Genomic DNA, 26,663 nt, shown 5'->3' on the forward strand with positions numbered 1-26,663 from the left:
GCTTTCCTTCCCAGGAGCAAGATTCTTTTAGTGTCAAGACTGCAGCCACTGTCCGCAGTAATTTTGGAGACCAAGAAAATAAAATCTGCCACAATAAAATCTGTTTTTTCCTCCTATTTGCCATGAAGTGATGGGACTGGATGCCATGATCTTAGTTTTTTGAATGTTGAACTTCAAGCCAGCTTTTTCTCTCTATTCTTTCACCCTCATCAAGAGGCTCTTTAGTTCCTCTTCACTTTCGGCTATTAGAGTGGTATCATCTGCTTATCTGAGGTTGTTGACATTTCTCCTGGAAATCTTGATTCCAGCTTGTGATGTATCCAGGCTGGCTTTTCGCATGATGTACTCTGCATGTAAGTTAAATAAGCAGCCTTGATGTACTCCTTTCCCAATTTTGAACCAGTCCATTGTTCCATGTCCAGTTCTAACTATTGCTTCTTGATCTGCATACAGGTTTCTCGGGAGACAGATAAAATGGTCTGGTATTCCCATCTCTTTAAGAATTTTCCACAGTTTGCTGTGAACCATGAATTAATGTTAACTATAAATATATTCTCAGGACACTGGATACTTTCAACATAATCATATAGAAAATGTAGCTTTCCAAATTCTCTATAAATGTATTTTTGCATGCCTAATGCTAATCTACTTCAAAAATACTACCAACACTAACTTCTATTATGAGTTATGATATTGTCCTTATTATGAGATGCTTAATGAGAAGCATATAATCTGGATACTTTCTTTGCTCCAAAAATCTTTTTAGACATCTACCAATATGTAACCTGCCAATCAGAAAAAAAGATGTTTAGATTCTATTCTGCACGGAAGCTCTATAATAGAGGCCTTGGGTCATTGACAAAGGAAATAAGCTCTTTGATTCTCCTTGTTTATATTCTCAGTTATCCTTAAGACAGAGGAATTGGTTGAACAGTGCTCAGCCAATCAACTGACATTTGTTTGAAAGTAGCTAATAATAAATATTTAATTGAAAACCAATTATAAATTGAATACCAAGGGAATGAAATGGATCACTTCAGGAAAGAATAAATTCAATTAAGGGTGATTTTTATCTGCAAAGTTTCACTGAGAGGATTAGAGACAGTGATGCAGATCTGGTAGCCTGGGGTTTGAAGGAGGCTGGAAGAGTAAATCTTCCCCCAAAGCCCCAAAGAGAGTTTCCATTGTCTATTCAGTGACCTGGTAGCTCAGCTGGTAAAGAATCCGCCTGCAATGCGGGAGACCCTGGTTTGATTTCTGGGTTGGGAAGATCTGCTGGAGAAGCAATAGGCTACCCACTACAGTATTCTTAGGTTTCCCTTGTGGCTTAGCTAATAAAGAATCCGCCTGCAAGGCGGGAGACCTGGGTTTGATCTGTTGGTTGGGAAGATCCCCTGGAGAAGGGAACAGCTTCCCACTCCAGTATTCTGGTCTGGAGAATTCCATGGACTGTATAGTCCATGGGGTCGCAAAGAGTCGGACACAACTGAACGACTTTCACTTCACCCTATTCAGTGACCTGTGATTCCACCATTCTTGGCTTATCTCTGTGGTATGAGGTAGTATTTCTCTACCTAGGGACAACTGATAACATGAATTCCAAAGGAATAATCGAAAGTTTTATCTAAGATAAACCTGAAGGATTACACAGTAGTTAATTTCATGATTTCACATTTTATGATTCCAATTTTGTGCTTCACCCACTTAATTCATGCCTCTAAAAGCAAGGAACAGCCTTCGCTTAGTGTTTATTCTTTATCCTTTGTTGCAGCTAAGAAAAATCAAAGCCTCATCTCTTCAGATTCTACTCACATCTATCTACATTTTTGTTACCACCCACTTTCCAATCCAAATGAATATAACTTACCCTTTATTATCATACGTTTTTCTCACCTAATGAAAAAACTTTGGTGTTTTGGGGAAGGCAGTGAGAAGCCTGTGTGCTCCTAAATGATCCAGAAGTGATGTGTGTGTGTGTGTGTGTGTGAGAGAAGGAAATACCAAGAAGAAATTTTTATCAATAAGATGAAAGAAGACTGATATTGGAATGAAGGATATAGTGGATTAAAGCATTAAAACATGTTACAGATAAAGAAAGCACAGCATGAGTAACAAAACAAAGGAAACTCCCACATGACATATTTGGAAAATGCTTCTAACTGGGTTAAATCATGATTTTAGGGGAAAACAAATCAGTTTTTAATTGCCTAACAACAACACCACCAAAAAGCTCTTTCATGCATCTCCTTTGAAAATGTATTTAGATGCTAAAAGATTACTTTTTATGGCTGTCCTGCTTGTTTAAAATGTATCCATCCAGACTCCACTGTAACGAAAGGGCCTTCAGTCTCTTCTCATGGCAATGGAAAGTGCTTTGAAAATTTATATTGGTTTCAGGTACATCTGAGTTTCAAGCATATATCCAAAGGTCAAAGTACAGAGAAATGAAATATGAAGGACAGAGCATCTGCTTGTAAAGGACATGACGGATAAGTCAGCCAGGGAATAAAAGTAATCTAACTGCATTTGGCAGAACTTTTCCAGGGACACCTTGTGGTCGAGGAGGATGTCTGACCGCAGTCATCATCCTTCGGGGGCTGGAGGACAGGATCTCTCCCCAGGCGGAGGGTTAACCTCCCGACACATCACTCCCAGTAAACGGGGTTATCACAGCTCACCAAATCTCCTCCAGAAAAACTGCCTCAGACTGAAAATAAATAAACTGCCCCATCTCTGTTGTCGTTGTTGGGAGATATGGCAGACATCTTAAAGAATTTCTTTTCAATAAATATTTTTCTTTCATGATCCACTAATATTTTTCTTTCATGATCCACTTTCATGATCATCAAAATAGTTCTAGTGGAAGAAAGTGCTCTATTTCTCAGGAGCTTTATATGTATCTCTTTCCAGCCCAGGGTGATTTCTCCAAATGCACTGATGGGGGAATGTCAAGGGCAGTGACATCAGGACTGAGGCTTTCTGAGATGAGGAGCGGGCCTGCTACCTTCATGCTCACTGACAAACATCTCAGAAGGAAGGCATCGCTCCTGAAGCTCTTCTTAACACTAATAAAGATGTATTTTCTAAATGACACAAAACATGGGAATATACATACCACTGGGCCAGGATCGCCTTTGGGGCCCTGTAAGAAAAATGTGAGAAGTCACCTTGAAAATAACAACTGAAGCAAAATCACAAACTATGAAGAATTTTTGTCCAATTTGCTTTAATACATGTAAAAATATGTGCAAGCCTTGCTTTGCTACCATTTGGATTTGAAGCATAAGATGACGAAATCTAACTTGATAGAACTCCCATGATGGCGATCGCCCGGACATTGATTTAGTTCTCAGATTTCCAAAATGTGGCACCACTACGCATAATGCAATTTTTCTTTATTTTGTGTTCAATCTTATTATTATTGGTTTCATTTATTTCCTCCTGCAGAACATTTTGGTTATATTTCTAATGCATAATTTTCAGTGACCTTAGGATGTCTTTTTGTTGTGTATATGTGACTGTTCAGTGAAAATAGGCTTCATGATAAACAACTATACTCACAGGGGGGCCGGGGGGCCCTGGGTAACTGGGAGCGTTCACACCTCCCTTCAAAAGAGAAAATAAAAAGGTGAGAAGAATTTGTAGTAACCTGGAACCAGAAAGTGACTTTACATAATTAGAAAAGTAAATACCTGGATTTTATATAAACTGCTCATTCCATTCCCTTCATTGAATGGTACACCCTTAGAGGAGAAATGAGATTACGGAATTATTCTTTTACGTTAACAGTGAGAGTCTCTAACTTTGTTGTTTTACCAAATGATATTTTTCCTATTCTATTTTAGAAACTGAGCTTAATGCTATCAGTAAAAATAACAGTGTTTCCATTTTTGGTTTTTCTAAAGCAAATGTAGAGGAAAAAAATCCCAAAGGCATGCGAGCTCCACCTGGAGCACACACACACACACTTTCTGCAGTACTGTGATGAATGTGCTGATTTGACAGATGAGACACTAATGTATTCAGAGGAAAATATTATTTGCTCATTAAAATTCAGTTTCTGAATTGCCAATTTATGCTAACTGTTTATAGCCTGCTGACCTGCAGGCCATAATACAGGAGTGCTGATGAAGATGTGAATAGGGAACAATTTGGCTACTGAAAGGTAATTTTTTCCCACAGTCTTTTCATACTGAATAGAAAATTAAGAGAAACAGGGGATACGATTTTATTCACAACCCTGCGTGGATGTACTACAAAATTATATACTTTAAAACAATAGGGAATAGAAACTTCCTAATAAAATTGATCTGTGAATCAAGTCCCAGGCTAACACTTTAAAGAGAACTCATTTGAGAGGCTTTCAGTCATATATTTTAGCATTCAGGAAAAATTTGCACATGAAAATTTTAGTTCAGATCTTTTAGCCTTTTTTAAAAAAAAAAATCCCCATAGAATCAATAACTTGCATTTTCCTTTATTGTGATTTCCACATTTTAGCTGCAAAACTGAAGGTCCCTCATTGCCCTGCTTTTGGACCATGGTAGCCAGCAGTGCTCAGGGCACGTGACCTGCGTGCATCCTGCAAACACTTGTGAAGGAAGGAAAAAAGCTTTGTTCATTTATTCCTTTAGTATTTCACTCATCCATTTGACAGTTCAATTCAGCAGTTTGACAAATGCTGAATGTCTACTGTATATAGTCCTGGAGGGCAAAGGATATTTTTGTCTGAGATTTCTAGGGCCAGGGTGGGAGGGTTCCCAGGAGAGACAGCATTTAATTTGTTTTGAAGAATAAATAGCTATGGAGAATCCGGGTGGGAGGAGAAGGGCGATTTCTTAAGTCCATTGTAAAATACAGGTCCCTTTTGTGGGTTCATGTTGCAGTTTGCTGTGCTGTCCACTAGGGAGAGAGTGCATTTTAGTGTTTGAGCCTCAGGTGCTGTCTGCCCTGCTTCCGTGTAGAGGGAGAAGGTAAGTAAAATGAAGAGCAGGTTTAGGAAAACAGATGCTGATGTCTTCACTGAAGTGTGCACAGCACACAGACACGCAACCTATCTTTGTTGTCTTCGGAATCTCAAGAACCTTACCAATGGAGAAAGCTAAGACATAAATCTGCACAACAACATACACTTCCTTGCTTTTGCTTTTTGGTGAAGATGGTATTTCAGGTGATGACTTGGGCCATTTCAGGGAGTTACCCAGTTTTCCTGGATGTTTCCCTTGCATATAAGAGGTGCATGTATTATTAAACTTTCGATTATTTTTCTCCAAAAAAAGTCACAGATGACTTCTGCCCCCTTTGGGTGAGTTTGGCTTCTTAAACTCTCCCTCTGAGGCCAATGGGAAGGAACATTCGGCGAGATGGAAGCTGCGATGCTGTTCAAGCGAGACCCCACTTGAGGGCAGACTTGCTCCAGGGAGAGGCACCTGTCTTCTCCCCAGCCTCCTGACAACATCTGTCTCAGCCCTGAGGAGAACATTGATGGCCCTTGTACATTTCATTCACTAAGCGCTGTATAAATAGAGTTTCCTAGCATCTCAGGCATCATGGATAGTAATAAACACACACAGCACAACACAATTTTTCTACCATCTCACATTGCTGGAAGGGATCTCTTTATGGCCCCTCTATTTTCCATGAATGAGGCTCATTGAGGTTAAATGACTTTCCGAGAATCCCCTGGCGGGAAGTGGTGAGTCAGGCACCCCCAGGTGAACTGAGCCCACAGCAGGGAGGCCCACAGTATGCAAACCTGAGCGCTGTGCCTCAGGGCTGAGCTCACAGGGAGTCAGAGCTCCCCAAACCATACTGGCTGCCATTCAAATTCATACATAAAACTCAGAGGACTTTTATCCTTGAAGTCCAACCCCTTTACAAAAGGCTCCCCCCACCTTTTTCCATTATGATATGTTTATTGCAGGATACTGAATATAGTTCCTTGTGCTAGACAATAGGACTTTACTGCTTATAAAAAGCCTCAAGCAGAAGCATGCATTTATGTTTTAAACATGAAACGACTCACAGGTGGTCCAGGTGGTCCAGGTCTCCCAGGGGGCCCCTCACTGCCCTGCAAAGAGTAGACAGACCAACATCAATGACAGACGTTTCTACCCCAGGTTTATGAACCAGACATTCTGACTTGCCATTTTGTCAGCCTTGCAAAGTCTTATTCAGCTCGGCTTTTTTCTTCACCTGGGGAATTACTAGACCACAGGAAAGCTAAATGTCTTTTCCCACAGGCATTCAGATCTTCAACGTTTGACCCCCAGGGACAAAGCTTATTTTCAGATGGAGCCAGGCAACCAGGCGATGAGGTCCTGGGCTTTGAGTGCAACTGGGGGAACTCTCCCCACCTCGGGGTGCAAAGCAGACTTCCTGCAAGTGGGGGTGGCTCAGGGACTCGGCTCTCTGGGGCAGACCCTCATCCCACCACCTTCCTCTTTGGGCAACCAGAGGGGGCATCCACATACTTTAACTAAAGTGGAAAATAACAATCTGAGTTGTGTCTGCAGGGGGAGAAACCTCTCTCACTTCCTAAGTTAATGTCAGGCATGTCCCCTTGAGCAGAGGTGACCGAGGGACAGTGCTATTTAAAGGAAACATTCTATACAACGTAAGCAGCCTCAGACATTCTGCTTCCAGGCAAGGCAGACTGAAAATGACATCTGTGAAAAATGAATTCAAGCTGAAACTTGAAACATGGGATTTGACTTATATTTTTATAAAACATAGGCTGGTTATTAGTCCATGATAAGCAGAGGCACGATACTCCCTTTGGTGTCTTTAACCAGTTCTTCCTGTAACTGCTTTTTTTTTTTTTTTTTTTTTTTTTAAAGAATAGCCTCTAACAATCTCCTAGTCTCTTGATTATCAGGGGCAATGGCAAGAAATGGTTAATTAAAGAAGAATCAGAGAGTAAATTCTTACTTATCATGTTCAAGAATTTTGAGGGATTTTAGTCCATTTTCATAAGTTTGATGGATTTCATTTCAATCTCCCCATTTTTTTCATTATAAACCAAATAATCATATAAAATTCCTGATTGTGTCTTTATCAATAAAGACCAACTGTAAAGATTTTCTTGCCACATATCTCCCTGAGGCTGAGTAACAATGAGTGTACAGCATGTTTCTCTCTAAGACAAATCAGGTCCTGCAGGCTGCCGGCAGAGTCCTTCAGAGAATTATGTCATGGTTCACCTGAACTGCAAGAGGACAACAAACAAGGAAAACATGTGCCTACTGAAAGGACTTTTTTTTTCTGGCACAATTAAAAGTCATATTTTCATTCTCGACTGTGGCCCAAAGCTCATCTCTGTGTGGAATTCCCATTAACCTCAAAAGGCAAATCTCCAACAGAATAATTTCCATCAAGAACATGGAGAAAAGGCTGGTGGGGTTGGGCAAACTCCCTAAGGATGCTATCAGAGAAAACTGTGTGAGACTGTCTAGAATATGCACACGGTCGCTTTTCAATTTGGGGGAGGGGGATTCCTCTGCTCCTTGATGCCATTATGCCCATTGTGGGCATTTTGGGGTACGAGCCACTGAAGCGGCTCATGGATTCCTGATTCTTAAATTTCTCGAATCTGAAGTTAGTCCACGTGACTCAGGTTCTGGCTCTATCACACTGTGGTGGGCGGTGGTGGGGGGCTTCAGATATTAAATCGGGTACCGTGTGAACTTCCTGCTGAGACCCCTCTTTTGCTGCCCTTCCCTGCTGACTCATTGACCGGACTCCCCACGAAGCAAGCTGTGATGGTTCTTTAGAGGACTTCCCCTATGACTCTCAAAGGATGGAACTTGCAGATTTCCTCAACAAGCCCATCAGTTCCTGGAATCCTGATGCTGAGAGCTGTGAGCTGTTGGGAGCCTTGGCACCTGTGGCTGGATGCCCTGATACTAGCCACCTTCTGCATCTCATCAGGAGGTGGCTCTCGCCCTGTCCTTCACACAGTGGATGCCCAGGACCTTGTATCCAGCCTGGAGCTGGCATGTGGTACCCACATTCTATTCATCCTTTTCCCTGGGAGCATATCTCTTGTATTCAGACCAATTTCGGGACCTATGTCCTTCCAAGACCCCTTCCCTGACACCTGTCCTACTTTGAAGCTTTGCTTGATTTTCCAGACTTTCTCTAAAAGTGGTCTTACCTTGCATCCACCCCAAACCCCAGTTTGGACAGTAAGTGAGATTTTCCCTCTGTACCTTGTCACCCTTTGTTCCCATGGGGCCAGGGTGTCCCGTTCTTCCTAATAAGCCCTGTAAAACACAAAACTAAGTTTGTTACTGAAACAACAAGAAAAGCCAAGCATGTTGGAAGTTGGTTGCTCAAACTGATACATTTTGAAGGTCATTTGATCATAATTAAATCAGTCCTATAAGCGTATATTTCTTCAGGCTGATACTGCAGCTGTATCCTGCTGATAAGCCCTTGGAAGGAAAAAATTTGTATTTGTGGTCGCTTTTTCACCTTGGCCAACCACATTTAATGACCTTAATTGGAACCTTTTAATACATTTAAAAATTTAGCCTTGCTGTTTAAATGGCAATTTACATAACATTATGCCTTCCTAAATGAGCTATAATTTTGGTAGTGATCAACATTTTAATACTTCATAGAGCAGAATTAACAAGGTGCATATTGAGTTATGTGATCTGCATTTTACCAATGGAAAATAAAATTTAATTTAAAATCTTTTTTGAGAACAGTTAGCTATAATTTCCATGATTCCTTTCACAATTTTTGCTTTTAACTTTTAATTTTAGCCTACAATTTAGACTCAGGTTTGTTCAATATAACTGCGGTGAAAGCATGAACGGTAAAATTTTCATTATGGCAAATCCATGATTCAAAACATTAAGGAACATGATTACATTCCTACATACCATTTGCATAGGAACTCTAAGGAGAGGAGGATTGCAAAAATTGAGGCTTGAATAGGATTGCTAGATTTAACAAATAAAAATATAATATTTGGGACAAACATGCTATTAAACCATTTATTTATATGAAATTAAAATTTAACCTTAGATCCAATATTTTAACCAGCAACCCTAGTTTTGCGCTCTGCTTTATGGAGAGATTGGGTTTAACAGGCGGGAAAAGAAAAGAGATTTCTGTTTTAAGAAAACAGGATACCTAAAGACACAAAGAATGTGATACTGTGTTTGAGGGACAGTGAAAAAAGGTGCCAACTAAAGCAGAGCATATTTTAATTCATAAATTTGAATAAAATTATATTGAATCTGATAATCCCTGACCCATTTTTTTTTCCATCTAGAGAATGAATTCTTAGTTTATGGTGCTTAACATGTAAGGTGTAACCATCTGAGTATCCCAAAGGTCAATGCCAAAAAATTATAACTAAAAGAGATAATGTTCTCTTCTATATCCAACTTCTATTCAAATTGACTTGCTTAATCACAGACAAGTCTCCATAACCCCTAGCAGTCTCAGGTAACACTAACAAAAATCCGAGACATCAGATGCTACTTTTCCAGGCAATGCTTGAAAAATTTACATGGAGGAACGGAGAACAAAAAAGCAAGGAGGAACATTAGTTCACTTGGCATCATCTCAGCAGACATGAGTTGTGAGTGAAACAGTTTTAGCAAATACTTACAGGCGGTCCTGTGGGGCCAGGAGCACCTGGAAGGCCTGGAATTCCTTGAAGACCCTAGAAGAGATAGTTCCTGCCATAAAATCTGTTATATCATTGGAAACAAAGCATTTAGCTCAGCAAATATTTTGACTATTGAAAACAAAACATCTATGTTGGCTAATCAAGAAACAAGGTGTTTGTCATGTGCAAAGACCCACTTTCTAAGAATAAGGATGTTGAGCTAAAATGTTGTGGCATGCATGGCATCTGTAATGAACATAATTTAATGTGTTTGATGATTCATTGAATATTTTTGATCTCACATTTCACATATCCTCAGAATCATCAATAACATCTTTGAGAAGCCGGCACTGCTAAAGCATGAAAATACAAATTTCAGAGGAGCAGAATGCCATCAAAGAAATACATGATTAAACGAACGCTTCATTCAACTAGTGGAACAATGGAATCTGTGTTATGATATCATATTTAGTTTAGCTGGCCAGTTCATTTTGAGAAATTTGGCTCATCAGTGAATTTAAATTTGGAATCCTTTAGTGGCTTAAGCATAAAACTGAACACAAAGGCTCTCTTGCTCTGTCTTAGATTTGTAGCATCATGCTAGTTACACTGGATACATTTATATATTCAAGGAAGAATTGCTAAGATTAACTGATAATTTATGTAATTGATTTGTTCCTTTATCAGATATGTCAGCAACAGAATATTAAATTTAAATAAGCTCATAATATGAACTATTTCACTATTAAAATAATATTTCAAAAGCTATTGAATAGTATAGAAAAAGGGAAATGTTACATAGGGTAAGGTCCAAATTATTAAAATAATTAGAAATGCAGTTCCTGAGAGATGAGACTGATGGAGGCTCATAATGTCCTATCTGGAAACTTTATATCAGATGTGTTTCAGAGTACTGAATTTTCAGATTTATTTTAAAGGAAACACATGTGCTTATACTGGTATTACATAATACTCCCAGTGGCACTTAAGCCAGCACCCACTAACGAACACGCAATAATTTCTATTGCAAAACACATGATAGTCTCACCAAATGGGATACATAGATTGGCTCCATTTGACGTCAGGTCACATTTTTTCTGCCGAAGAAATTTAATCCAAACTTGGGAAAAATTTCTCAGGTTTTCAGAGGCATTTGAGCTTTGGAATTGTGGATCCGAGATTGTGGACCACAATAGGACTTTTACCAACAGTCTGAGAAGCACAAATTGGAGTAACTTTTACTCTTTTTGTATATTTCTCAGATTTTCCGTAAGAAACTCAGATGACTTCTTTGATGAGAAAAATATACTTTAAAATACCCATTTATTATCTCAGATAACCATATGATGTATCAAGTTCTATTTTGAATGGTTCCACTTTTTCAGGATTCAATTTTCTTGACTAAGTAATCCTTTTATAGTGCCAAATCATTCATTGTTATCATACGTTCCCTTTCCTTTTACTGTGATGAAACACACATGTGGTTGCTGCTGCTGCTGCTAAGTCGCTTCAGTCGTGTCCGACTCTGTGTGACCCCATAGATGGAAGCCCACCAGGCTCCCCTGTCCCTGGGATTCTCTAGGCAAGAACACTGGAGTGGGCCGCCATTTCCTTCTCCAATGCGTGAAAGGGAAAAGTGAAAGTGAAGTCATTCAGTTGTGTCCGACTCTTAGCGACCCCATAGACTGCAGCCTACCAGGCTCTGCCGTCCACGGGATTTTCCAGGCAAGAGTACTGGAGCGGGGTGCCATTGCCTTCTCCAACACATGTGGTACACATTGTAAATATCAGATACAGTGACCATGGTAGAATTGCTACATAGTTAATTGCTACATAGCTGTTTATGGGAGCCCTAGAAGAGCAGGGTTGCATAGGGTCAGGGTTCCCTGCATTACTGGGATCAAGGATCAAGCTCTATGGAATATGTCCATCTAATGCCTAATGGGATCATACATTCCTTCAGGTTTTTCATGTGATAGGAGGGGAAGAAATGCTGGAAGAAAAGCAGCATCACTTCTTGGGAGTGCTGAAATGCCTCCTGTAATAAGAGTCTTGGGTAAAACCTTATGCACACTTGTGTTAAAGAATGTGGATCTAAACTTTCTTCAAGATGGGTTCGTCCTCAATGGCAATGCTCTGTGTGTGTGTGTGTGCACGCACATGTGTATGCATCTGCGGGTGGTACACATTAGCATGCTGTTTTGACTCTTTTTATTCCCCCACTATTAACTTGTTTATGGGGTTATAAGTGAAAAGGAAAAAAAAAATTCCTTTGGGAATGGACCTCTAAGTATCTAGAGATTATAAATGGTGTACCACAAATTGCTTTATCTCAAAATAGCCACATTTCCATAAAATTCTCTCTATATGTACATGTATAAAATATGTATGTTCTTACGTATTCTTCTTTTTGCTAGTTTTAGTCTCAAGACTGAATCAGTCTAGAGATGCTGAGTCTTTAGGTAGTCTAATTTATAAGCTTGGGACTCATTAACCTTTGATGACCACATTAAACTTTAAAATAAACCTCAGTCCATAAATAAAAAAATCGTCTCAGCAGTCTTTCTCTGAACAAGCTGAAATTCTGTACTAAGGGTAAAAGTTACTGTGGATGTATAAAGGGCAAGAAGATAATTTTAGAAGACAAGAACGTCATTAAAGAAGACAAATACATATTAAAGAGTAAGACAGTCGATTTAGCATATTGTACCAAACTAAAATACAAATTAAAATTTATTGCACAGATAGTCAAGGATCATTAGAACTAAGTTCTTTCCCTGTTCTAATATTTTGATTTTACCATTCATAGCTCAGTTGCTATCAAGCATATTTATTTTTCCACTGCTACAATTTATGGCTGAAGATATTCTGCAAGTCCCACTTATTGATTATTGTTCTAAAACACTGTAAAAAAGACCTGCATTCCAAGCAAGAATCCCCTCTGACTGTAAGAGGGGAGTCTGTGACCTATCAGTGTCTGCCCATTTGTTACCTTGAGCTGTGACACGGCATCTGTAACGACTGGACAGAGGGCAATGTCCCCTTTGTAAAAGCAAGAACAACAGGCAACTCTTCTCTTTAAGTTTCCAAATGGACTATGATCATTATTAAATAATAATTGGGAATTCCTCAAAGAGACAGTGTGATGTCGTTCTATATCTTTTCCAGTAAGGGTAGGACAGACATCTTAGGTCTTGTATAATTAGATATTGGTGGTGGTGGTTTAGTTGCTAAGTCATGTCCAACTCTTGCAACCCCCATGGACTGTTATGTGTGTATTAAAATAGGATAATTCCTTGGCCAGTTGGCAATATATATGTTCTTGGGCAAAGTTTCATTTACTTAAACAAATCAACAAATTAAAATTTCAGGGAGTATCTGAGTCCAAGAAGACAAGATAATATTCAGTATTTCCCATCTGTCAGAGAGGGACAAAATGCATTGACCCATACCTCCCGAAAGGCCCAACTGAGTTGTATATTACCTCAGGTGTATTCATACTTTTCATGTGATGTGAAGAAACAATGAAAAACAATCTCCTTATGAACTAGCTGGAATTGAATGTCTAAGAGTCTTGTGCAAGATCTGTGTACCCTGTGTTAAAGAAATCCACAAGTTGTACTTAAGGAAAAGCACACTAAAATAGTGGAGGAATTAAGGAGGGGTTCAGTTCACTGCAGAATCAATAAAAGTTAACTTCTAATAAATTTAATTTAGAGTCACTTATAAAAAAACCTGAATTTCAATTATTTCCTGATCTTTTTGCTATTACCTTCTCAATTGCCTTTAAAGCCTACTTCTTGAACCTAGGCAGTTAAAAGCTGTTAGACTATTAAAATCAGATACTGTGCTTGTACTTTAGTGCAACTTTTTGTGGAGCATGAAGATGCAAAAGCTCAATAACTCTTCCTTATTTTGAAAATAAAATGCCTTTACTCTTTTATTTATGGATGAAAATAAATGTATTTCTTTGCTCCTCAATTTTTAACTTGGAAAAAAACAAGCCAATCCTTACTGTTTTCTTGAATAGAATCAACATTAATTAAAAACAATAACATGGCAATTTATAATGTGAAATATATAACTCCAGCTCAAAAATAGATCTACTTTATATTGTCATGATTTTCTACACTAACATCAAGGTTAATATATGCCAGATGGCTTACCTACTTTCATTAAGAATTATTAGTATCAAAACTGTTTAAACTAACAACAATTCATCATCCTAATTGGTTTTTCTAAGAGTTAATGTGAATTATGCAGGAAAGAATGCTATCCTGAGATCGGCATGGCTGAGAGTCAGAAAATTATATCACCATCTCAAAAGCACATTTGACTTTGAACTTTAGTGGGAGGGTGAGCAGATGATTAAAAGCAGTCCAGGCAGACCCTTTTGATGCGTGCATGTGTGTGTGTATGTGTGTGTGTGTGTGTGTGTTTTCCTCCCAAGAGTTTGAAAGTTGAGCAAAGATACAGACAAACCAAGGTCATTGAAATTGAGTCACGTTACGGCAGAGGACCAGGAAGTTGTATTGAGTTCTGGAGCTGCCCTTAGCCCTAGGCTGGTTGCTAACTAGCCCTTCAATTCTATGAGCTCCTTTAGGATTCTTTTCAGTAAGTTTCCTCTTTCCTCTTGCTTTTGTCTTGACAGACCTAGAATTTTTACCTCCTGCATGAAAACATATCAATTAACTGATATGTTAACTTTGTGCTTAAATTTCCTTGTCCCAAAAACTGGACCACTGACAACAAACATCAACGTATTATTTAAAATGTGCTAACATTTGGGAAAAAACACTGTTTCTGTTTTTATTTGTTTAGCATCAGACGTGAACTATAGGGAAACTGATGTCCTTTTGTTGTGTCCTGTGTATGAAGGCTCAGGAGGAGGGTTCCATGGTCAGAGGAGTCTGTTACCTCATCACCTTTCTCCCCAGGCATGCCAGGGTAGCCCCGCTCGCCTTTGCTCCCCTAGAAAGACAATACATTTAGTTAGTATGCTCAGTCATTTTGTCATCTTTGGAAAAATGAAAACATCCTTCTAAGGACACTTGGGGCCTGTCATTTGGACAGAATTGGGAAACAAATAAATGGCATATGCAAACGGCTTTTCCAAGATATTTTTAGAAAAGGTACTGTATTTTAAAATGGATTTTTTTTTCTTTAACCCCAAACTGAAGTTTGCACAGAAGAGAGATTTCCCTACCTTTGGTCCTTCTCTGCCTGGGATTCCTGGAGGACCCCGTGGCCCTAGATCGCCCTAGAGGACAGAGCAGTCACAGGTAAGTGAAGGCACCATGTGGGACTTCCAGGGTCCCCTGGTCCACACTCAAGCCTTGCCTTCTTACCTTCCGGGCTGCAGAATCAAACTTTCCGGGCTCACCAGCACCTGATTCTTCTCCTTTGTTGCTTTTTAACCCAGGGACACTGGCTTGGCAGTTGCCACAGAAATTCTAATGAGGATAGAGATAAGATCACTTAGAGATTCATCACAGTAATGTATAAAAGTGAGCTCTGATTGGATTTGAACTTCTATCTGAACCTTTGTGAGAGCTGAATGATGGCCACTGCTATGTCATTCTATAATTTAACCGGTTAGAATGACTACTTTTGGGGGGGCAAAAACTATCTTAAAAGATAAACTCAGTGCACTCCCCTCATTGTCCAGTGGTTAAGACTCCATGCTGCCAATGCAGGGGTCGCAGGTTTGATACCTGGTCAGGGAACTAAGATTCCACATGTCTCATGGTGTGGCCAAAAAAAAAAAAAAAAAAAGATAAACTCATAATTCAAGGATATAGAGTTTCAAATGCTTAGCAGCATGTTAAAAAAGAGGTGGCAATAAAGTTTGGAATAATCAGCAAGATCACAGAGCTCATACAACCAAGAGCATAAATCCTTAAAAAAGAAAGAAAAAAAGAGAAAGCTGTGAAGAAAGATTTTTCCTTCTGAGAGCCCAATCAGTTGGAAACCTATACACAGCTTTCTAACATTTTGTTAGTTGAAGCACTCATGTGGGAAGTAATTACTTGAGTGACTTGGACTTGACTTCTAAGTCAAATCCAAGTGCAGATAGGAAATCTAAGTGGAATTACCTTGCCGTCCCCTTCTCTGTAATCTTTAGCTGATCTGGAAAGGCTTGAATTTAGGTGTCTGAGCTCACAAGATAAAGTTCTTATCATGTAAAGCTCTACAGAGGCTTATTTTTAAATACATTGTTATAATTTTAAATACATTGTTATATGATCAGGAAAGGCATAAAATAGGGACCACTGAGTGGGAGAGATAGTTTAAATTTAACAACTGACCAAAGGTTGGACAATAGAAGCCTCTATTCTTTCATCCTTTTAACCAAGTGGAAAAATCTTTAAACATGAAGTGGGAACTGAAATTTGCCATTGATGAGAAATTGACAAGAAAGCCCATATTATTCAAGTCCAATATTTTGACCCAGTGTATATGAGGACAAGTTTGATTTCTAAACACATGCTCCATGGAAGACTAATTTTGTATGGTATTGAAAAGGTTCTGAGGCAATTTGCCTAAAAAATGCTGGGTTAGAACAATTTTCTTTATGGTGGTCCTTCTTAGTGCTGGAAAACATTAGAAGGAGTTGGAGTGTGCAAAGTTTCCCAAACCAATTTGACCAGCAGGATCATTTCATTTAGTTAATGTGCTGGTAAGGAGTTAAGAAACACATACCTAATTGTAGGACAACAACTATTAAATCTGAAAAACTATGAAGGTAGCAAGATGCTTAAGGACTTAGGAGAACCAAAAAGCTTTCCCTGTTTCAAAAAGTATAAAGAAGGTGAATTACTGTATCTGTAGACTTTGGAAATAAATAGTAACATTTTAGAATGGATTGATTTTTTAAAAGCTGAAGTATAGTTGATTTACAATGCTGTGTTAATTTCAGGTACACAGCAAAGTGATTCAGTTATATGTTGATATATATCTTTTCAGATTCTTTCCCACTGTACTGCTGCTGCTAAGTTGCTTCAGTCATGTCCGACTCTGTGTGACCTGGTGGACAGCAGCCCACCAGGCTCCTCTGTCCACAGGATTCTCCAGGCAAGAATACTGGAGTGGGTGGCCTTTTCTTTCTCCAGGGCTAAATACTAGCAATATAAAATAAATCACACATATATACATGTTGCCCATGTGAAAGTGAAAGTCACTCAGTTGTGTCCAACTCTTTGCAACTCCATGGACTATACAGTCCATGGAATTCTCCAGGCCAAACTGGAGGGGGTAGCCTTTTCCTTCTCCAGGGGATCTTCCCAACCCAGGAATTGAACCCAGGTCTCCTGCATTGCAGGCGGATTCTTTACCAGCTGAGCCACCAAGGGAAGCCCTGTAGCCCATGTGTGTGTATATAAATATACTGTCCATTCATACATTGACAGATACTGCGCATGAAGTTAAGTGGAATGTAAAGGGTTCAGTCTTAACATTCCACCAAGAAACAGGCAAATACATATCCTACATATGTTCCATTATCATCCTCCCCCATCTGTTTTACAAATAAAATAAAGGGAAGTATTACAGAAAAAAATGGCAGTGAGATTAATTCCCTAGGAGGTGGATAATAGGTAGAGATTATTTTTATTTAGTAGAGTCACATGTGTTAGGGTAATTGTCAGCTTTGGAATTTTGTAAGGCACTTTGTAAAATCCCATGACATAAAACTCAGCCTTCAAACTAGCTGTTTCTTGAGCAGCTTTTCCTTCTGGACTGGCCAGGGCAGATACTGTGAGGAGGACTGGGTTTCACAGTGGAGAGCCCAGGGGGTGGTGACCACCATTAAGAGAAAGCTCACTCAAGGGAGAAAATGGTCCACTCAGGGTGTTAATGGCACTCTTCCTCTCATAGGTCACCTCAGAACTACCCACTCACCTCAGAAGTCACAGCTCACCTCAGAACTACTCACTCCTCCCTGCGCCCCAGCCCCCCACCCCTCCAGTCCCAGTACAAGAGGCCAGTAAAGAAGAGAGTCAGGGGATTAGTACCAATGGCACAAGATACCGATGGATCCATGTTCCTTTTTCTGTCTGAAAGATGCTCTACCATTAAAAAAAAAAAATGGAATTTTAGTTCAGGCTAACTCAACCTCTGGTAAATATTTCCTTTCTGATTTTTTTCTGGGAATTAGCACACAATTTCTTACACGGCAATAGAATACCTTGAACAAGGCCCCGATGTCTCCCAAGAGAGGAAGTGCAATCTGTGGATAAGGAGAAAAAACCAAATACAGGTATTTAGACATATACAGGCACTTATAATACAAACATACAACAAATGTAGATATTTTCCCTCAAAATGCTAAGCCGCTGAGATTTCTCATCATAAAGCTTCTAAGGGCCTCCCATTGCCATCACGATGGTTGGCTAACATGAGGCTTCCTATTCAGAAACAAATACAGGACACTAACAGAGTTCACAACCATTTTTGAGAAATAGAGAAATACCATTTCTTTACCATGAACACGGAAACACACATCGTTTCAATTCTGAGTCATGCTGGGCAACCGTCATGCCAACCTTAACATATTATTGGTTTTAAATTATACATAAAGACAAATCATTTGTTAAAAGGAAACTATTCCTCTGCCAAGCAAATCAGGCTGTTGAGAAATATGGAAAGTACAGGATGTTTCTCTTAAAGCTGTTCCTCATTGAATTCAAAAGAGCCAATAGGTGGCTTGACTCAAGCAGAGTCTCCCTCGTGTCTTAAAATGTCCTTTCAGAGAGACACCATAAATCCCAGTAACACTTTAGACTCCCAGACAATACACACAAGATTCACTACATTGGGGAGTTAAAGGCCAAAATACCTCACTGCACATAGGGTATGAAGGCATGTAAGCCCTGCAGTGTGAGAAGCAGAAGGATTTGTGAGACTTAGAACTGAGAGGCTAGATTTGGATTTTATTATACAAAATTCTTAATGCGGTGTCATGTACCATATGGCTTCTTAAATTATAACTGCCGATTCTGAGGCTATTTAAAGGGATTTCACTGTCACTCAAAGCAAAGTTTAACGTAAAATAAAACTTTGGACACACATTTAGTGCCTAAACCCATTTGAAAGAGCCTACTCAAGGCAGTTTTGTAATTTAATCATTTCAGCATTTTTAAAGCCACAGAATCAATAGATATGTACCGTATTGTGGGAAACTTATCCGCAAACATTCATTTAGAAAAATGAAATTCATTTAGTCACTAGCACTAGAAAGAACAGAATCTGTAGCTATGTATTTTAACTCAGTTTTCCATGGGATTGAGACATATGCCAAGGTTCAATTTGGGGCAAAATTGTACAACTGAATTATGCCCTCAGGAAATAAGTATTCACTACACACACAAAAATGCTGATGTAGCTTGAATTTTTTTCCCCTTTAGAAAATAATGGGGATAAACAAAATCGCCAAGCAGTCACTGAGCATTCTAATTGGTTTGGACAGCAAAACTTGCTTGGTAGGCTGTTTGGCTTCTGGGTGCATTAAAGATACATAAATCAGGCACAGTCTGTCAACATACCGGGTCACCTGGGGGGCCTGGCAGACCTGGCTTTCCATCCCTCCCTGGAGCTCCCTGAAAACAGAAACATCATGTTCAAATCTTTGCACCTCGGCACAAGAGTAGATTAAAACAGGTTGGGGGAGAGGGGAAGCAGGTAAAAATTGTTCTTACATCATTCCCTGGGGTCCCTGGAGTTCCTGGCAACCCAGGGAGACCTCGAGGACCCTGCAAAAGGGGGAAAATAGATACTTATAAGGACAGTCCTTTAGTAATTACCCCCCAGGTCAGCAAAGTGGATTTGCAGTGCCAAATAGCTTGGTTAAGTAGCTTACCTGAATCCCTGGCTCTCCAGCTGGTCCTTGGGAGCCCTGAGTAGAAGGAGATTCAATGATCATAATTCTGCTGGGAATGTCCATAAATTATCCACAAGGGAAAAAGGAACAAATACTGTCACGTACTTAGTGGAGCAGCGGGGCTCGCCACCACACACACCCTGAAAACTCTCTGCAAAGTTGGCTAAGAGTTCTGGGTGGCAGGTAGACCCCTGACCAAATGCAGTGCTGGAGGTACCACCGTGACTGTGCTTGGATGCCCGGCACATTCGTCTTGGCCCTGCCATGGCTCCTGCACACTCGTGAGTGTACAAACACCACACCTGAGTTCTGTCTGTCAGACACTGACCGCCCACAGGGTAACCAGCTCAGGCTTCCTTCCTTCCTGCTTTTTACTGGGAGTCCTTTCTCTGAAGAAATTGCCAGAACTGGTTTTCAGTGATAGGAGTAGGAAATAAAACTTCAATCAATTATTCTTTTCTGTGTTAGAAAACTGGAATTTGGGAGAAACTAAAATGGGCTAGAAGATTATCGGTGAACCTAACGATGACAGACCCTTCCCTACTGCGTGACTGTGGGCCTCTGGCTGAGGAAGTGACTGACTACCAGGGTAAGCAACGAGCTGGGGTCCCAGTACCTGACTTCACTACCTGCTTGCTGCCTTCTCTCTTCCTACTTTGAAATAAATATTCATATTGTCAAAGCTACTTTTTTGCTTCCTTGCTATCTATTCTGTGTGTTTAAGTTATTTTTGGTTTGTTGGTTTATTATTTTTTTCTTGCTTCAACCCCCTTCACTCCCCTAATAATTTCCTAAACTACTTTTTTACTTTGTTTAACCTCCCATCTCCAGTGGTCTTTACCTTCTTGCCCTGGAAAATCAAACAGCAGTCAAACACAGTACAATTATTCACTATTTACATCTTCTTTTACCTCTCAGGATAATTTCATTTCAAGGCCAATCCCCAAATTAATGTCATTAGAATAACCATTTATCTCACTTTTCTTGTGTAAAAATCTTTTATGTTTTTTCATAGTAAATATAAAGTTTTATCTCTTACTGCTATTTAGTCCACAAGCATACATACAATGGTCATTATTACCCTTATGGCTATTATTTGTCTTAACTATCGCAAACAATTTTTATTACCTCTTCTCTAAAATAATACATAGAGATTTTCGATATCTCATTTATATGCACTCCGTTAAAATTAAGTTTTCATTTTATTCTAATTGAAAACAGACAGTAATATAGAATAACCTAATATTGGGGCATTCTCATAATCTTGTAAACATGAGTTTGTACTTTTTAATATATAGAATGGAGGAATAAAGGGTTAAGTCCACGTTTTATAATTCAGAAAATCAGTGTATGTGTGATTAGCATCTGTAAGTCAATAAACAGTGGCTACCTTCTGTGTTAGGATGTAACTACAAGGCCCATTAATTTTTGCCCTCTGACTAGCATTTTTTTGTATTTCTTCCTCTGACCATTTCATTCTTTTCTATTATTCATATATGTCACAAGATCTTATTTCACAATAGCGGGTCAACCGGGTTTCATGAACTTGATTGAATTTCACTTACAGTTCGGCCAGGAATTCCTATCCCTGGGGGGCCTACGTCCCCTGGCGAGCCTTGGACACCTGGCAGTCCTCTTTCGCCCTGTGCAATGAGATACTTCTATTAGTGAGAGGTTCGAGGGACATGAATTTTCTAGGCACATTTTGCAAATTATTAATTCTTTAAAAATTATCTTTGATATTTTTACCTTTGGCCCTCGTGGACCAGGTGCCCCAGGACTTCCATCTAATCCCTAAAGAAAGAAAAGAAAATGAGGTTAATATATTTTCTTTTTCTAAAAAGTTTACTTACATCCAAGAAGTTATAACTCAAAAATATTTCATTGCTCCTCATCTTTTTTGCATAAACCTTTTTCTGTAAAAGAATAAGGAACAGGGAATACAAATTTTACTAGGTTATAAATTTTGTATACTTACTTTAAAATATAAGATGTTTTCATCTTTAAAATGAGGCATCTGATATTGAGAACTGTTTATTATTATTATATAAAAGGTCAAAGGGGATGAGGAAAAAAAGGCACATGAAATAAGCATATGGTTTAGATTTTCCATAAAATGTCCTGGGATTAGCCCAAGCCACAGGGACTTTTTTTTTTTTTTTTTCAAAATAGATGACGTGCCACATATGCAGAGCCTCTAGAAGGGAAGTTTCAAGCAGTTTGTTTAAGACTGTCCAAGGAAGGTTCATGTTTTAAAACTAGCATACTTTACTAGGCTTCTTCGATCCCTAAAGAAGATTCAGGGGGTGGGGTGGGGCTATAAATCTTCCAAAATTGTATGTAAAATGGTATGTGTATGTGCATTGTCTTCAGAAGAGAGGCCTTTGTATCAAATTTCCAAAAAGATTAGACCTCTGATCTAAAGGATAAGATGAATGCTTCTTTTTTCTGCAGACCTAAACTTATTCCTTTACCTGTGATCAGAAACAGGGAGTACACAAACAGTGATTCATCAACTTTCAAAGGAAATATCAGCAAAAGGGTTACTACTTACTGGTTCCCCCGGCAGGCTTTTTCCTGGAGGACCAGCCTCACCTTTTGGACCTGGAAGTCCAGGAGGGCCTGTAATCCCACCTGGGTCTCCCTGAGGAAACAAGGTAAGATGCTCACTTCACAGCTCAGGTTCACGGTGGGTGGTGTGGCAGCAACCATACTTTAAATTGTCATCATAGTCAGTCACACTGCATTCTCTCATTCACTCATTTCACAATGTGTACTGAGTGCCCAATCCACACAGACACTGTTCTCTTAAGTGCACTTAGATCTTGTGGAGAGCTATGTTTATGGTCTCCTGAAATGTATGTAAGTGAATAGATGGATGCACAGAAGGAAAAATCTATTCTTCATGTAATTTTTACATTTTCTTTAAGTTATTCTCAAGGAATGGTTCAATATTAATATACTATTTCCTTGTAGACATCAAAAAACATGTCATGAGATTGAGACTTCTTAGGTCTATACTTGTTCTGTCTATAACTATAGCTGAGCATGAAACAGACTTTTCAAATTCTGAGATCTTCATCTCCAAAGTGGTGCATTTTGTCACATTGTGTTTCAGAGCCAGTACCCGGCTGCCACAGTGAACCGCTCCAGAGAAGCCATTCCTGCATAGTCCATGTGAACATCTATCCCCTGTGCAACATCAGCTGCCGTGTCCTGTCCTTTCACTCCTCCAAAGTCCTTATGATCCCGTCTCATACTCATCCTCAGCTACTTAACATACAGAGTGAGTGAAACAGAAGCAATACCTTTTCTCCTTTAATGCCTTGTTTGCCTGGGATACCGTGTTCTCCTGGTAACCCCTAGAAAATTCAGAATTAAAGGGCAAGAGCAATTAGAACATTTCTTATTGTAAAAACATTTCTATCTCTGAGTCTTTGTCAGGAGAACTAAATTTTAACATATGGGAATGTGCTGATTTTGGTCTCCTGGAGAGAGAAAAACATTAATGAAAGTATGTGGCTTATTGTTTCAAGTGAGAAAACCTGGATGTAATGGAAAAAAAAATAAATAAATAAGGGAGAACTGAACCAAATGCCCAACCATACTACTTCCCTAAACAGGATAAACAGAAAATATACTTTTACTTCGACTTGGCAACAGAGGCATTTTCTCTGTTTATTTTGATCTATTCTTTAGCCTAGTCCCTATCATATAACCTCATTTCTTACATATCCTGTGGTTCCACCTGTGCCACCAGCATTTTGTTCTTTTTTTGTAAGCTCTCTCCATTAGGCTCACCTGCAGTGGTTCACTAAATGGCTTGGGATGCAACAAAAAGTTGGGTGCAACAAAAAGTTTTGCTCCATGAACTGAATGTTCAAAGTACCAAATGACCAAATGTGCTGAAGGATGAAACCTTGGAGGCTCAGCCTGGGAGCATTGATAATAGAGCAAGGTGTCAAGAGGCTGCTCCCAAAATGATGGGAAAAGGAGAGATTCTAACAGTTTCACAGAGCATAATCAAATTGCCAGACAGAGATCAGTGTCCAAGAAACATTTTCCTTGTTTTGCTCAAGTGAGGAGTGATGGAGAGGTTTTAACTCCCAAGATGTCAGAAGGCCAGGGAATTTGTCTGAGGCCTGACAAAGCTGACATCAGAGAAGGGATAGAAGAGTGAATTTACTCAATCAAAAAAATAACAGAGTACACCTTCTTATTCTTTTCAGGTGCACAAGGAACGTTCTCCAGCTAAATCACATGCTAGGCCACAAAACAAGTCCAAATAAACATAAGAGAGTAGAAACTGTATCAAGCATTGTTCCTAACCAAAAGGGTATGATTAGAAATCAATTACAGGAATAAAAACGGGATAAACACAAAAACATGGAGACTAAACAACATGCTATAAAAAACCAGGATGAAAATGAAGAAATCAAAAGGAAATCATAAAACACATCAAGACAAATAAAAATGGAAACACTACTTTCCCAAATCTATGGGGTATAGCAAAAGCAGTTCTAAGAGGAAAGTTTGTAGTGATACAAGCCTAACTTGAGAAACAAGAAAAATATCTCAGATAAAAAACTGAACCTACCAACTGAAGGAATTAGAAAAAGAAGAACAAGTGAAACCTAAAGTCTGCAGAAGGAAATAACAAAGATCAGAGAGGAAATAAATCAAATAAAGACCAAAACAAACAAACAAACAATAGAAAAGATCAACAAAACAAACATCTGTGTTTTTTTAAAAGATAAACAAAAGTGGTAAACTTTTCATGAGAGTTCATCAAGAAAAAAAGTGAGAGGACAACCCATAAACAAAATAAGAAATGAAAGAGGAGAAATAACAACCATTACCATGAAGATACTAGAAGAAACAAAAGAACACTGTTATATGCCAACAAATTGGACAACCTAGAAGAAGTAGACACATTTGTGGAAACATAAAGTTTTCCAACACTGGATCAGGAAGTAATAGACAATCTGAACAGGCTGGTCACTAGTAGTGAAATTGAATTTATAATAATAATAATAAAATTACAGAAAGTAAATAACTGGAACCGGACAGCTTCACAGGTGATTTCTATCAAACATATAATGAAGAGCTAATGCCTACCCTTCAAGATTACTAAAAACTGAAGAGGAAGAAACACTCCCAAATTCACTCTATGAGGCCACCATTACTCTAATACCAAAACCAGAGCAAAACAGAAAATTACAGGCCAATGCCACTGATGAAGGACTTCTCTGGTGGCTCAGTGGTAGAGAATCTGCTTGTGAAGCATGAGACACAAGTTTGATCCTTGGGTTGAGAAGATCCCCTGGAGAAGGAAATGGCAATGCACATCAGTATTCCTGCCTGGGAAATCCCATGGACAGAAGAGCCTGTCAGGCTATAGTCTATGGGGTCTCAAAAGAGTTGGATGTGACTTAGTGACTAAATAACACAACACCACCTCTGATGAATACAGATGTGAGAATCTTTCTCAAAATACTAGTAGCAAACTGAATTCAACAATATATAAAAGTAATCACATAGCATGATCAAATGGGATTTATTCCAGGAATGCAAGGATGTTTCAATATCCATGAAGCAATCAATGTGATATACCCCATTTATAAAAGAAAGGATAAAAATCATGATAATCTCAAAAGGTGCAGAAAAAGCATTTCACAAAATTACACATTCACTCATGACAAATGCTCATTCAAGCTGGTATAGAGGGAACATATCTCAATATCATAAACACCATTTATGACAAATTCAAAGCTAACATCATACTCAGTGGTGAAAAGCTGAAAACTTTTCCTCTAAAATCAGGAAGAAAACATGTACGCCCACTCTCATCACTTCTATTTAACACAGCATTGGAAGTCCTAGACGTAGCACTCAGCAAAGAAAAAGAAATAAAAGGCATCCAAATTGCTGTGATTTACATCAGTGTTCTGCCTGACTCCTCTAAGAGTTTTGTAGTTTCTGGTCTTACAAGAAGGTGGAATGCTGAAGAATTGATACCTTTGAGCTGTGGTGCTGGAGTACTCCTGAGCGTCTGTTGGACAGCAGGGAGACCAAACCAGTAAATCATAATGGAAATCAACCCTGAATACTCATTAGAAGGACTGATGCTGAAGCAGAAACTGCAGTATTTTGGTCATCTAATGCAAACAGCTGACTCATTGGAAAAGTCCCTGATGCTAGGAAAGATTGAGGGCAGGAGGAGAAGAGGGCATCAGAGGATGAGATGGCTGAATGGCATCACTGATGCAATGGACATGAACTTGGGCAAACTTTGGGAAATGGTGAGGGACAGAGAGGCCTGCTGTGCTGCAGGCCATGGGTTTGCAGAGTTGGACATGACTGGGCAACTGAACAACGACAACATTTCCTCCATTGTAAGGGCCTCCAAATTGGAAAAAAATAAGTAAAAGTGTCACTATTTGCAGACGACATATATATAAAAAACACTAAAGTCTCCACCAAAAAAACTATTAGAACTAATAAATGAATCCAGTAAAGTTGCAGGATATGAGGTTAATATACAGAAATATGTTGCTTTTCTATATATTAATAATAAATCATCCAAAAGAGAAAGCAAAACAATTCCACTTAAAACTGAATGAAAAAGAATAAAATACCTAGGAATAAACTTTACCAATGAAGTGAAAAAACTATATTCTGAAAACTATAAAACACTGATGAAGAAAACCAAACAAGATATAAAGAAATGGAAAAATACCCTGTGTTCATGGATTGGGAGAATTAATACAGTTAACATGTCCATACAACCCAAAGTAATCTACAGATTTAATGCAATCCCTACACTGAACTAGGATAAATAATCCTAAAATTTATATGAAAGCACAAAAGACCCCTAATTGCCAAAGCAATCTTGAGAAAGAAAAACAAAGCTGGGAATATCATACTCTCTGACTTCAGACTATACTACAAAACTACAGTAATCAAAACAGTATGGTACTGGCACAATAACAGACACATAGCTTAATGTGACAGAATGGTAGCTCAGAAACAAACCAATTAATGGTCACTTAATTTATGACAAAGGAGGCAAGAATATACAGTAAAGACAATATTTTCAATAAGTGGGAAAACTGAACAGTTACATATAAAATAATAAGTTAGAACATTTTCTCACAT

The 26,663-nt window shown here is 38.9% G+C and overlaps 1 protein-coding gene across 1 annotated transcript in view; it reads right to left on the minus strand.

Moving 5' to 3' along the window:
* COL19A1 (collagen type XIX alpha 1 chain) overlaps positions 1 to 26,663 on the minus strand; it is a 448,270-nt gene that overhangs the window by 47,462 nt on the left and 374,145 nt on the right. The window contains exons 25-41 of the mRNA XM_045161980.1: positions 22,814 to 22,867; positions 22,060 to 22,149; positions 21,255 to 21,299; positions 21,071 to 21,148; positions 19,485 to 19,520; positions 19,324 to 19,377; positions 19,171 to 19,224; positions 17,814 to 17,855; positions 14,977 to 15,081; positions 14,835 to 14,888; positions 14,546 to 14,599; positions 9,629 to 9,682; positions 8,211 to 8,264; positions 6,026 to 6,070; positions 3,693 to 3,743; positions 3,562 to 3,606; positions 3,116 to 3,142 (exon numbers count right to left, since the gene is read on the minus strand). Coding sequence (XP_045017915.1) covers positions 3,116 to 3,142; positions 3,562 to 3,606; positions 3,693 to 3,743; positions 6,026 to 6,070; positions 8,211 to 8,264; positions 9,629 to 9,682; positions 14,546 to 14,599; positions 14,835 to 14,888; positions 14,977 to 15,081; positions 17,814 to 17,855; positions 19,171 to 19,224; positions 19,324 to 19,377; positions 19,485 to 19,520; positions 21,071 to 21,148; positions 21,255 to 21,299; positions 22,060 to 22,149; positions 22,814 to 22,867 — 942 coding nt within the window. The remainder of the gene's footprint in view (positions 1 to 3,115; positions 3,143 to 3,561; positions 3,607 to 3,692; positions 3,744 to 6,025; positions 6,071 to 8,210; positions 8,265 to 9,628; positions 9,683 to 14,545; positions 14,600 to 14,834; positions 14,889 to 14,976; positions 15,082 to 17,813; positions 17,856 to 19,170; positions 19,225 to 19,323; positions 19,378 to 19,484; positions 19,521 to 21,070; positions 21,149 to 21,254; positions 21,300 to 22,059; positions 22,150 to 22,813; positions 22,868 to 26,663) is intronic.

Source organism: Bubalus bubalis, chromosome 10 (assembly GCF_019923935.1).
Source record: "Bubalus bubalis isolate 160015118507 breed Murrah chromosome 10, NDDB_SH_1, whole genome shotgun sequence".
In the NCBI taxonomy this organism is placed as follows: Eukaryota; Metazoa; Chordata; class Mammalia; order Artiodactyla; family Bovidae; genus Bubalus; species Bubalus bubalis.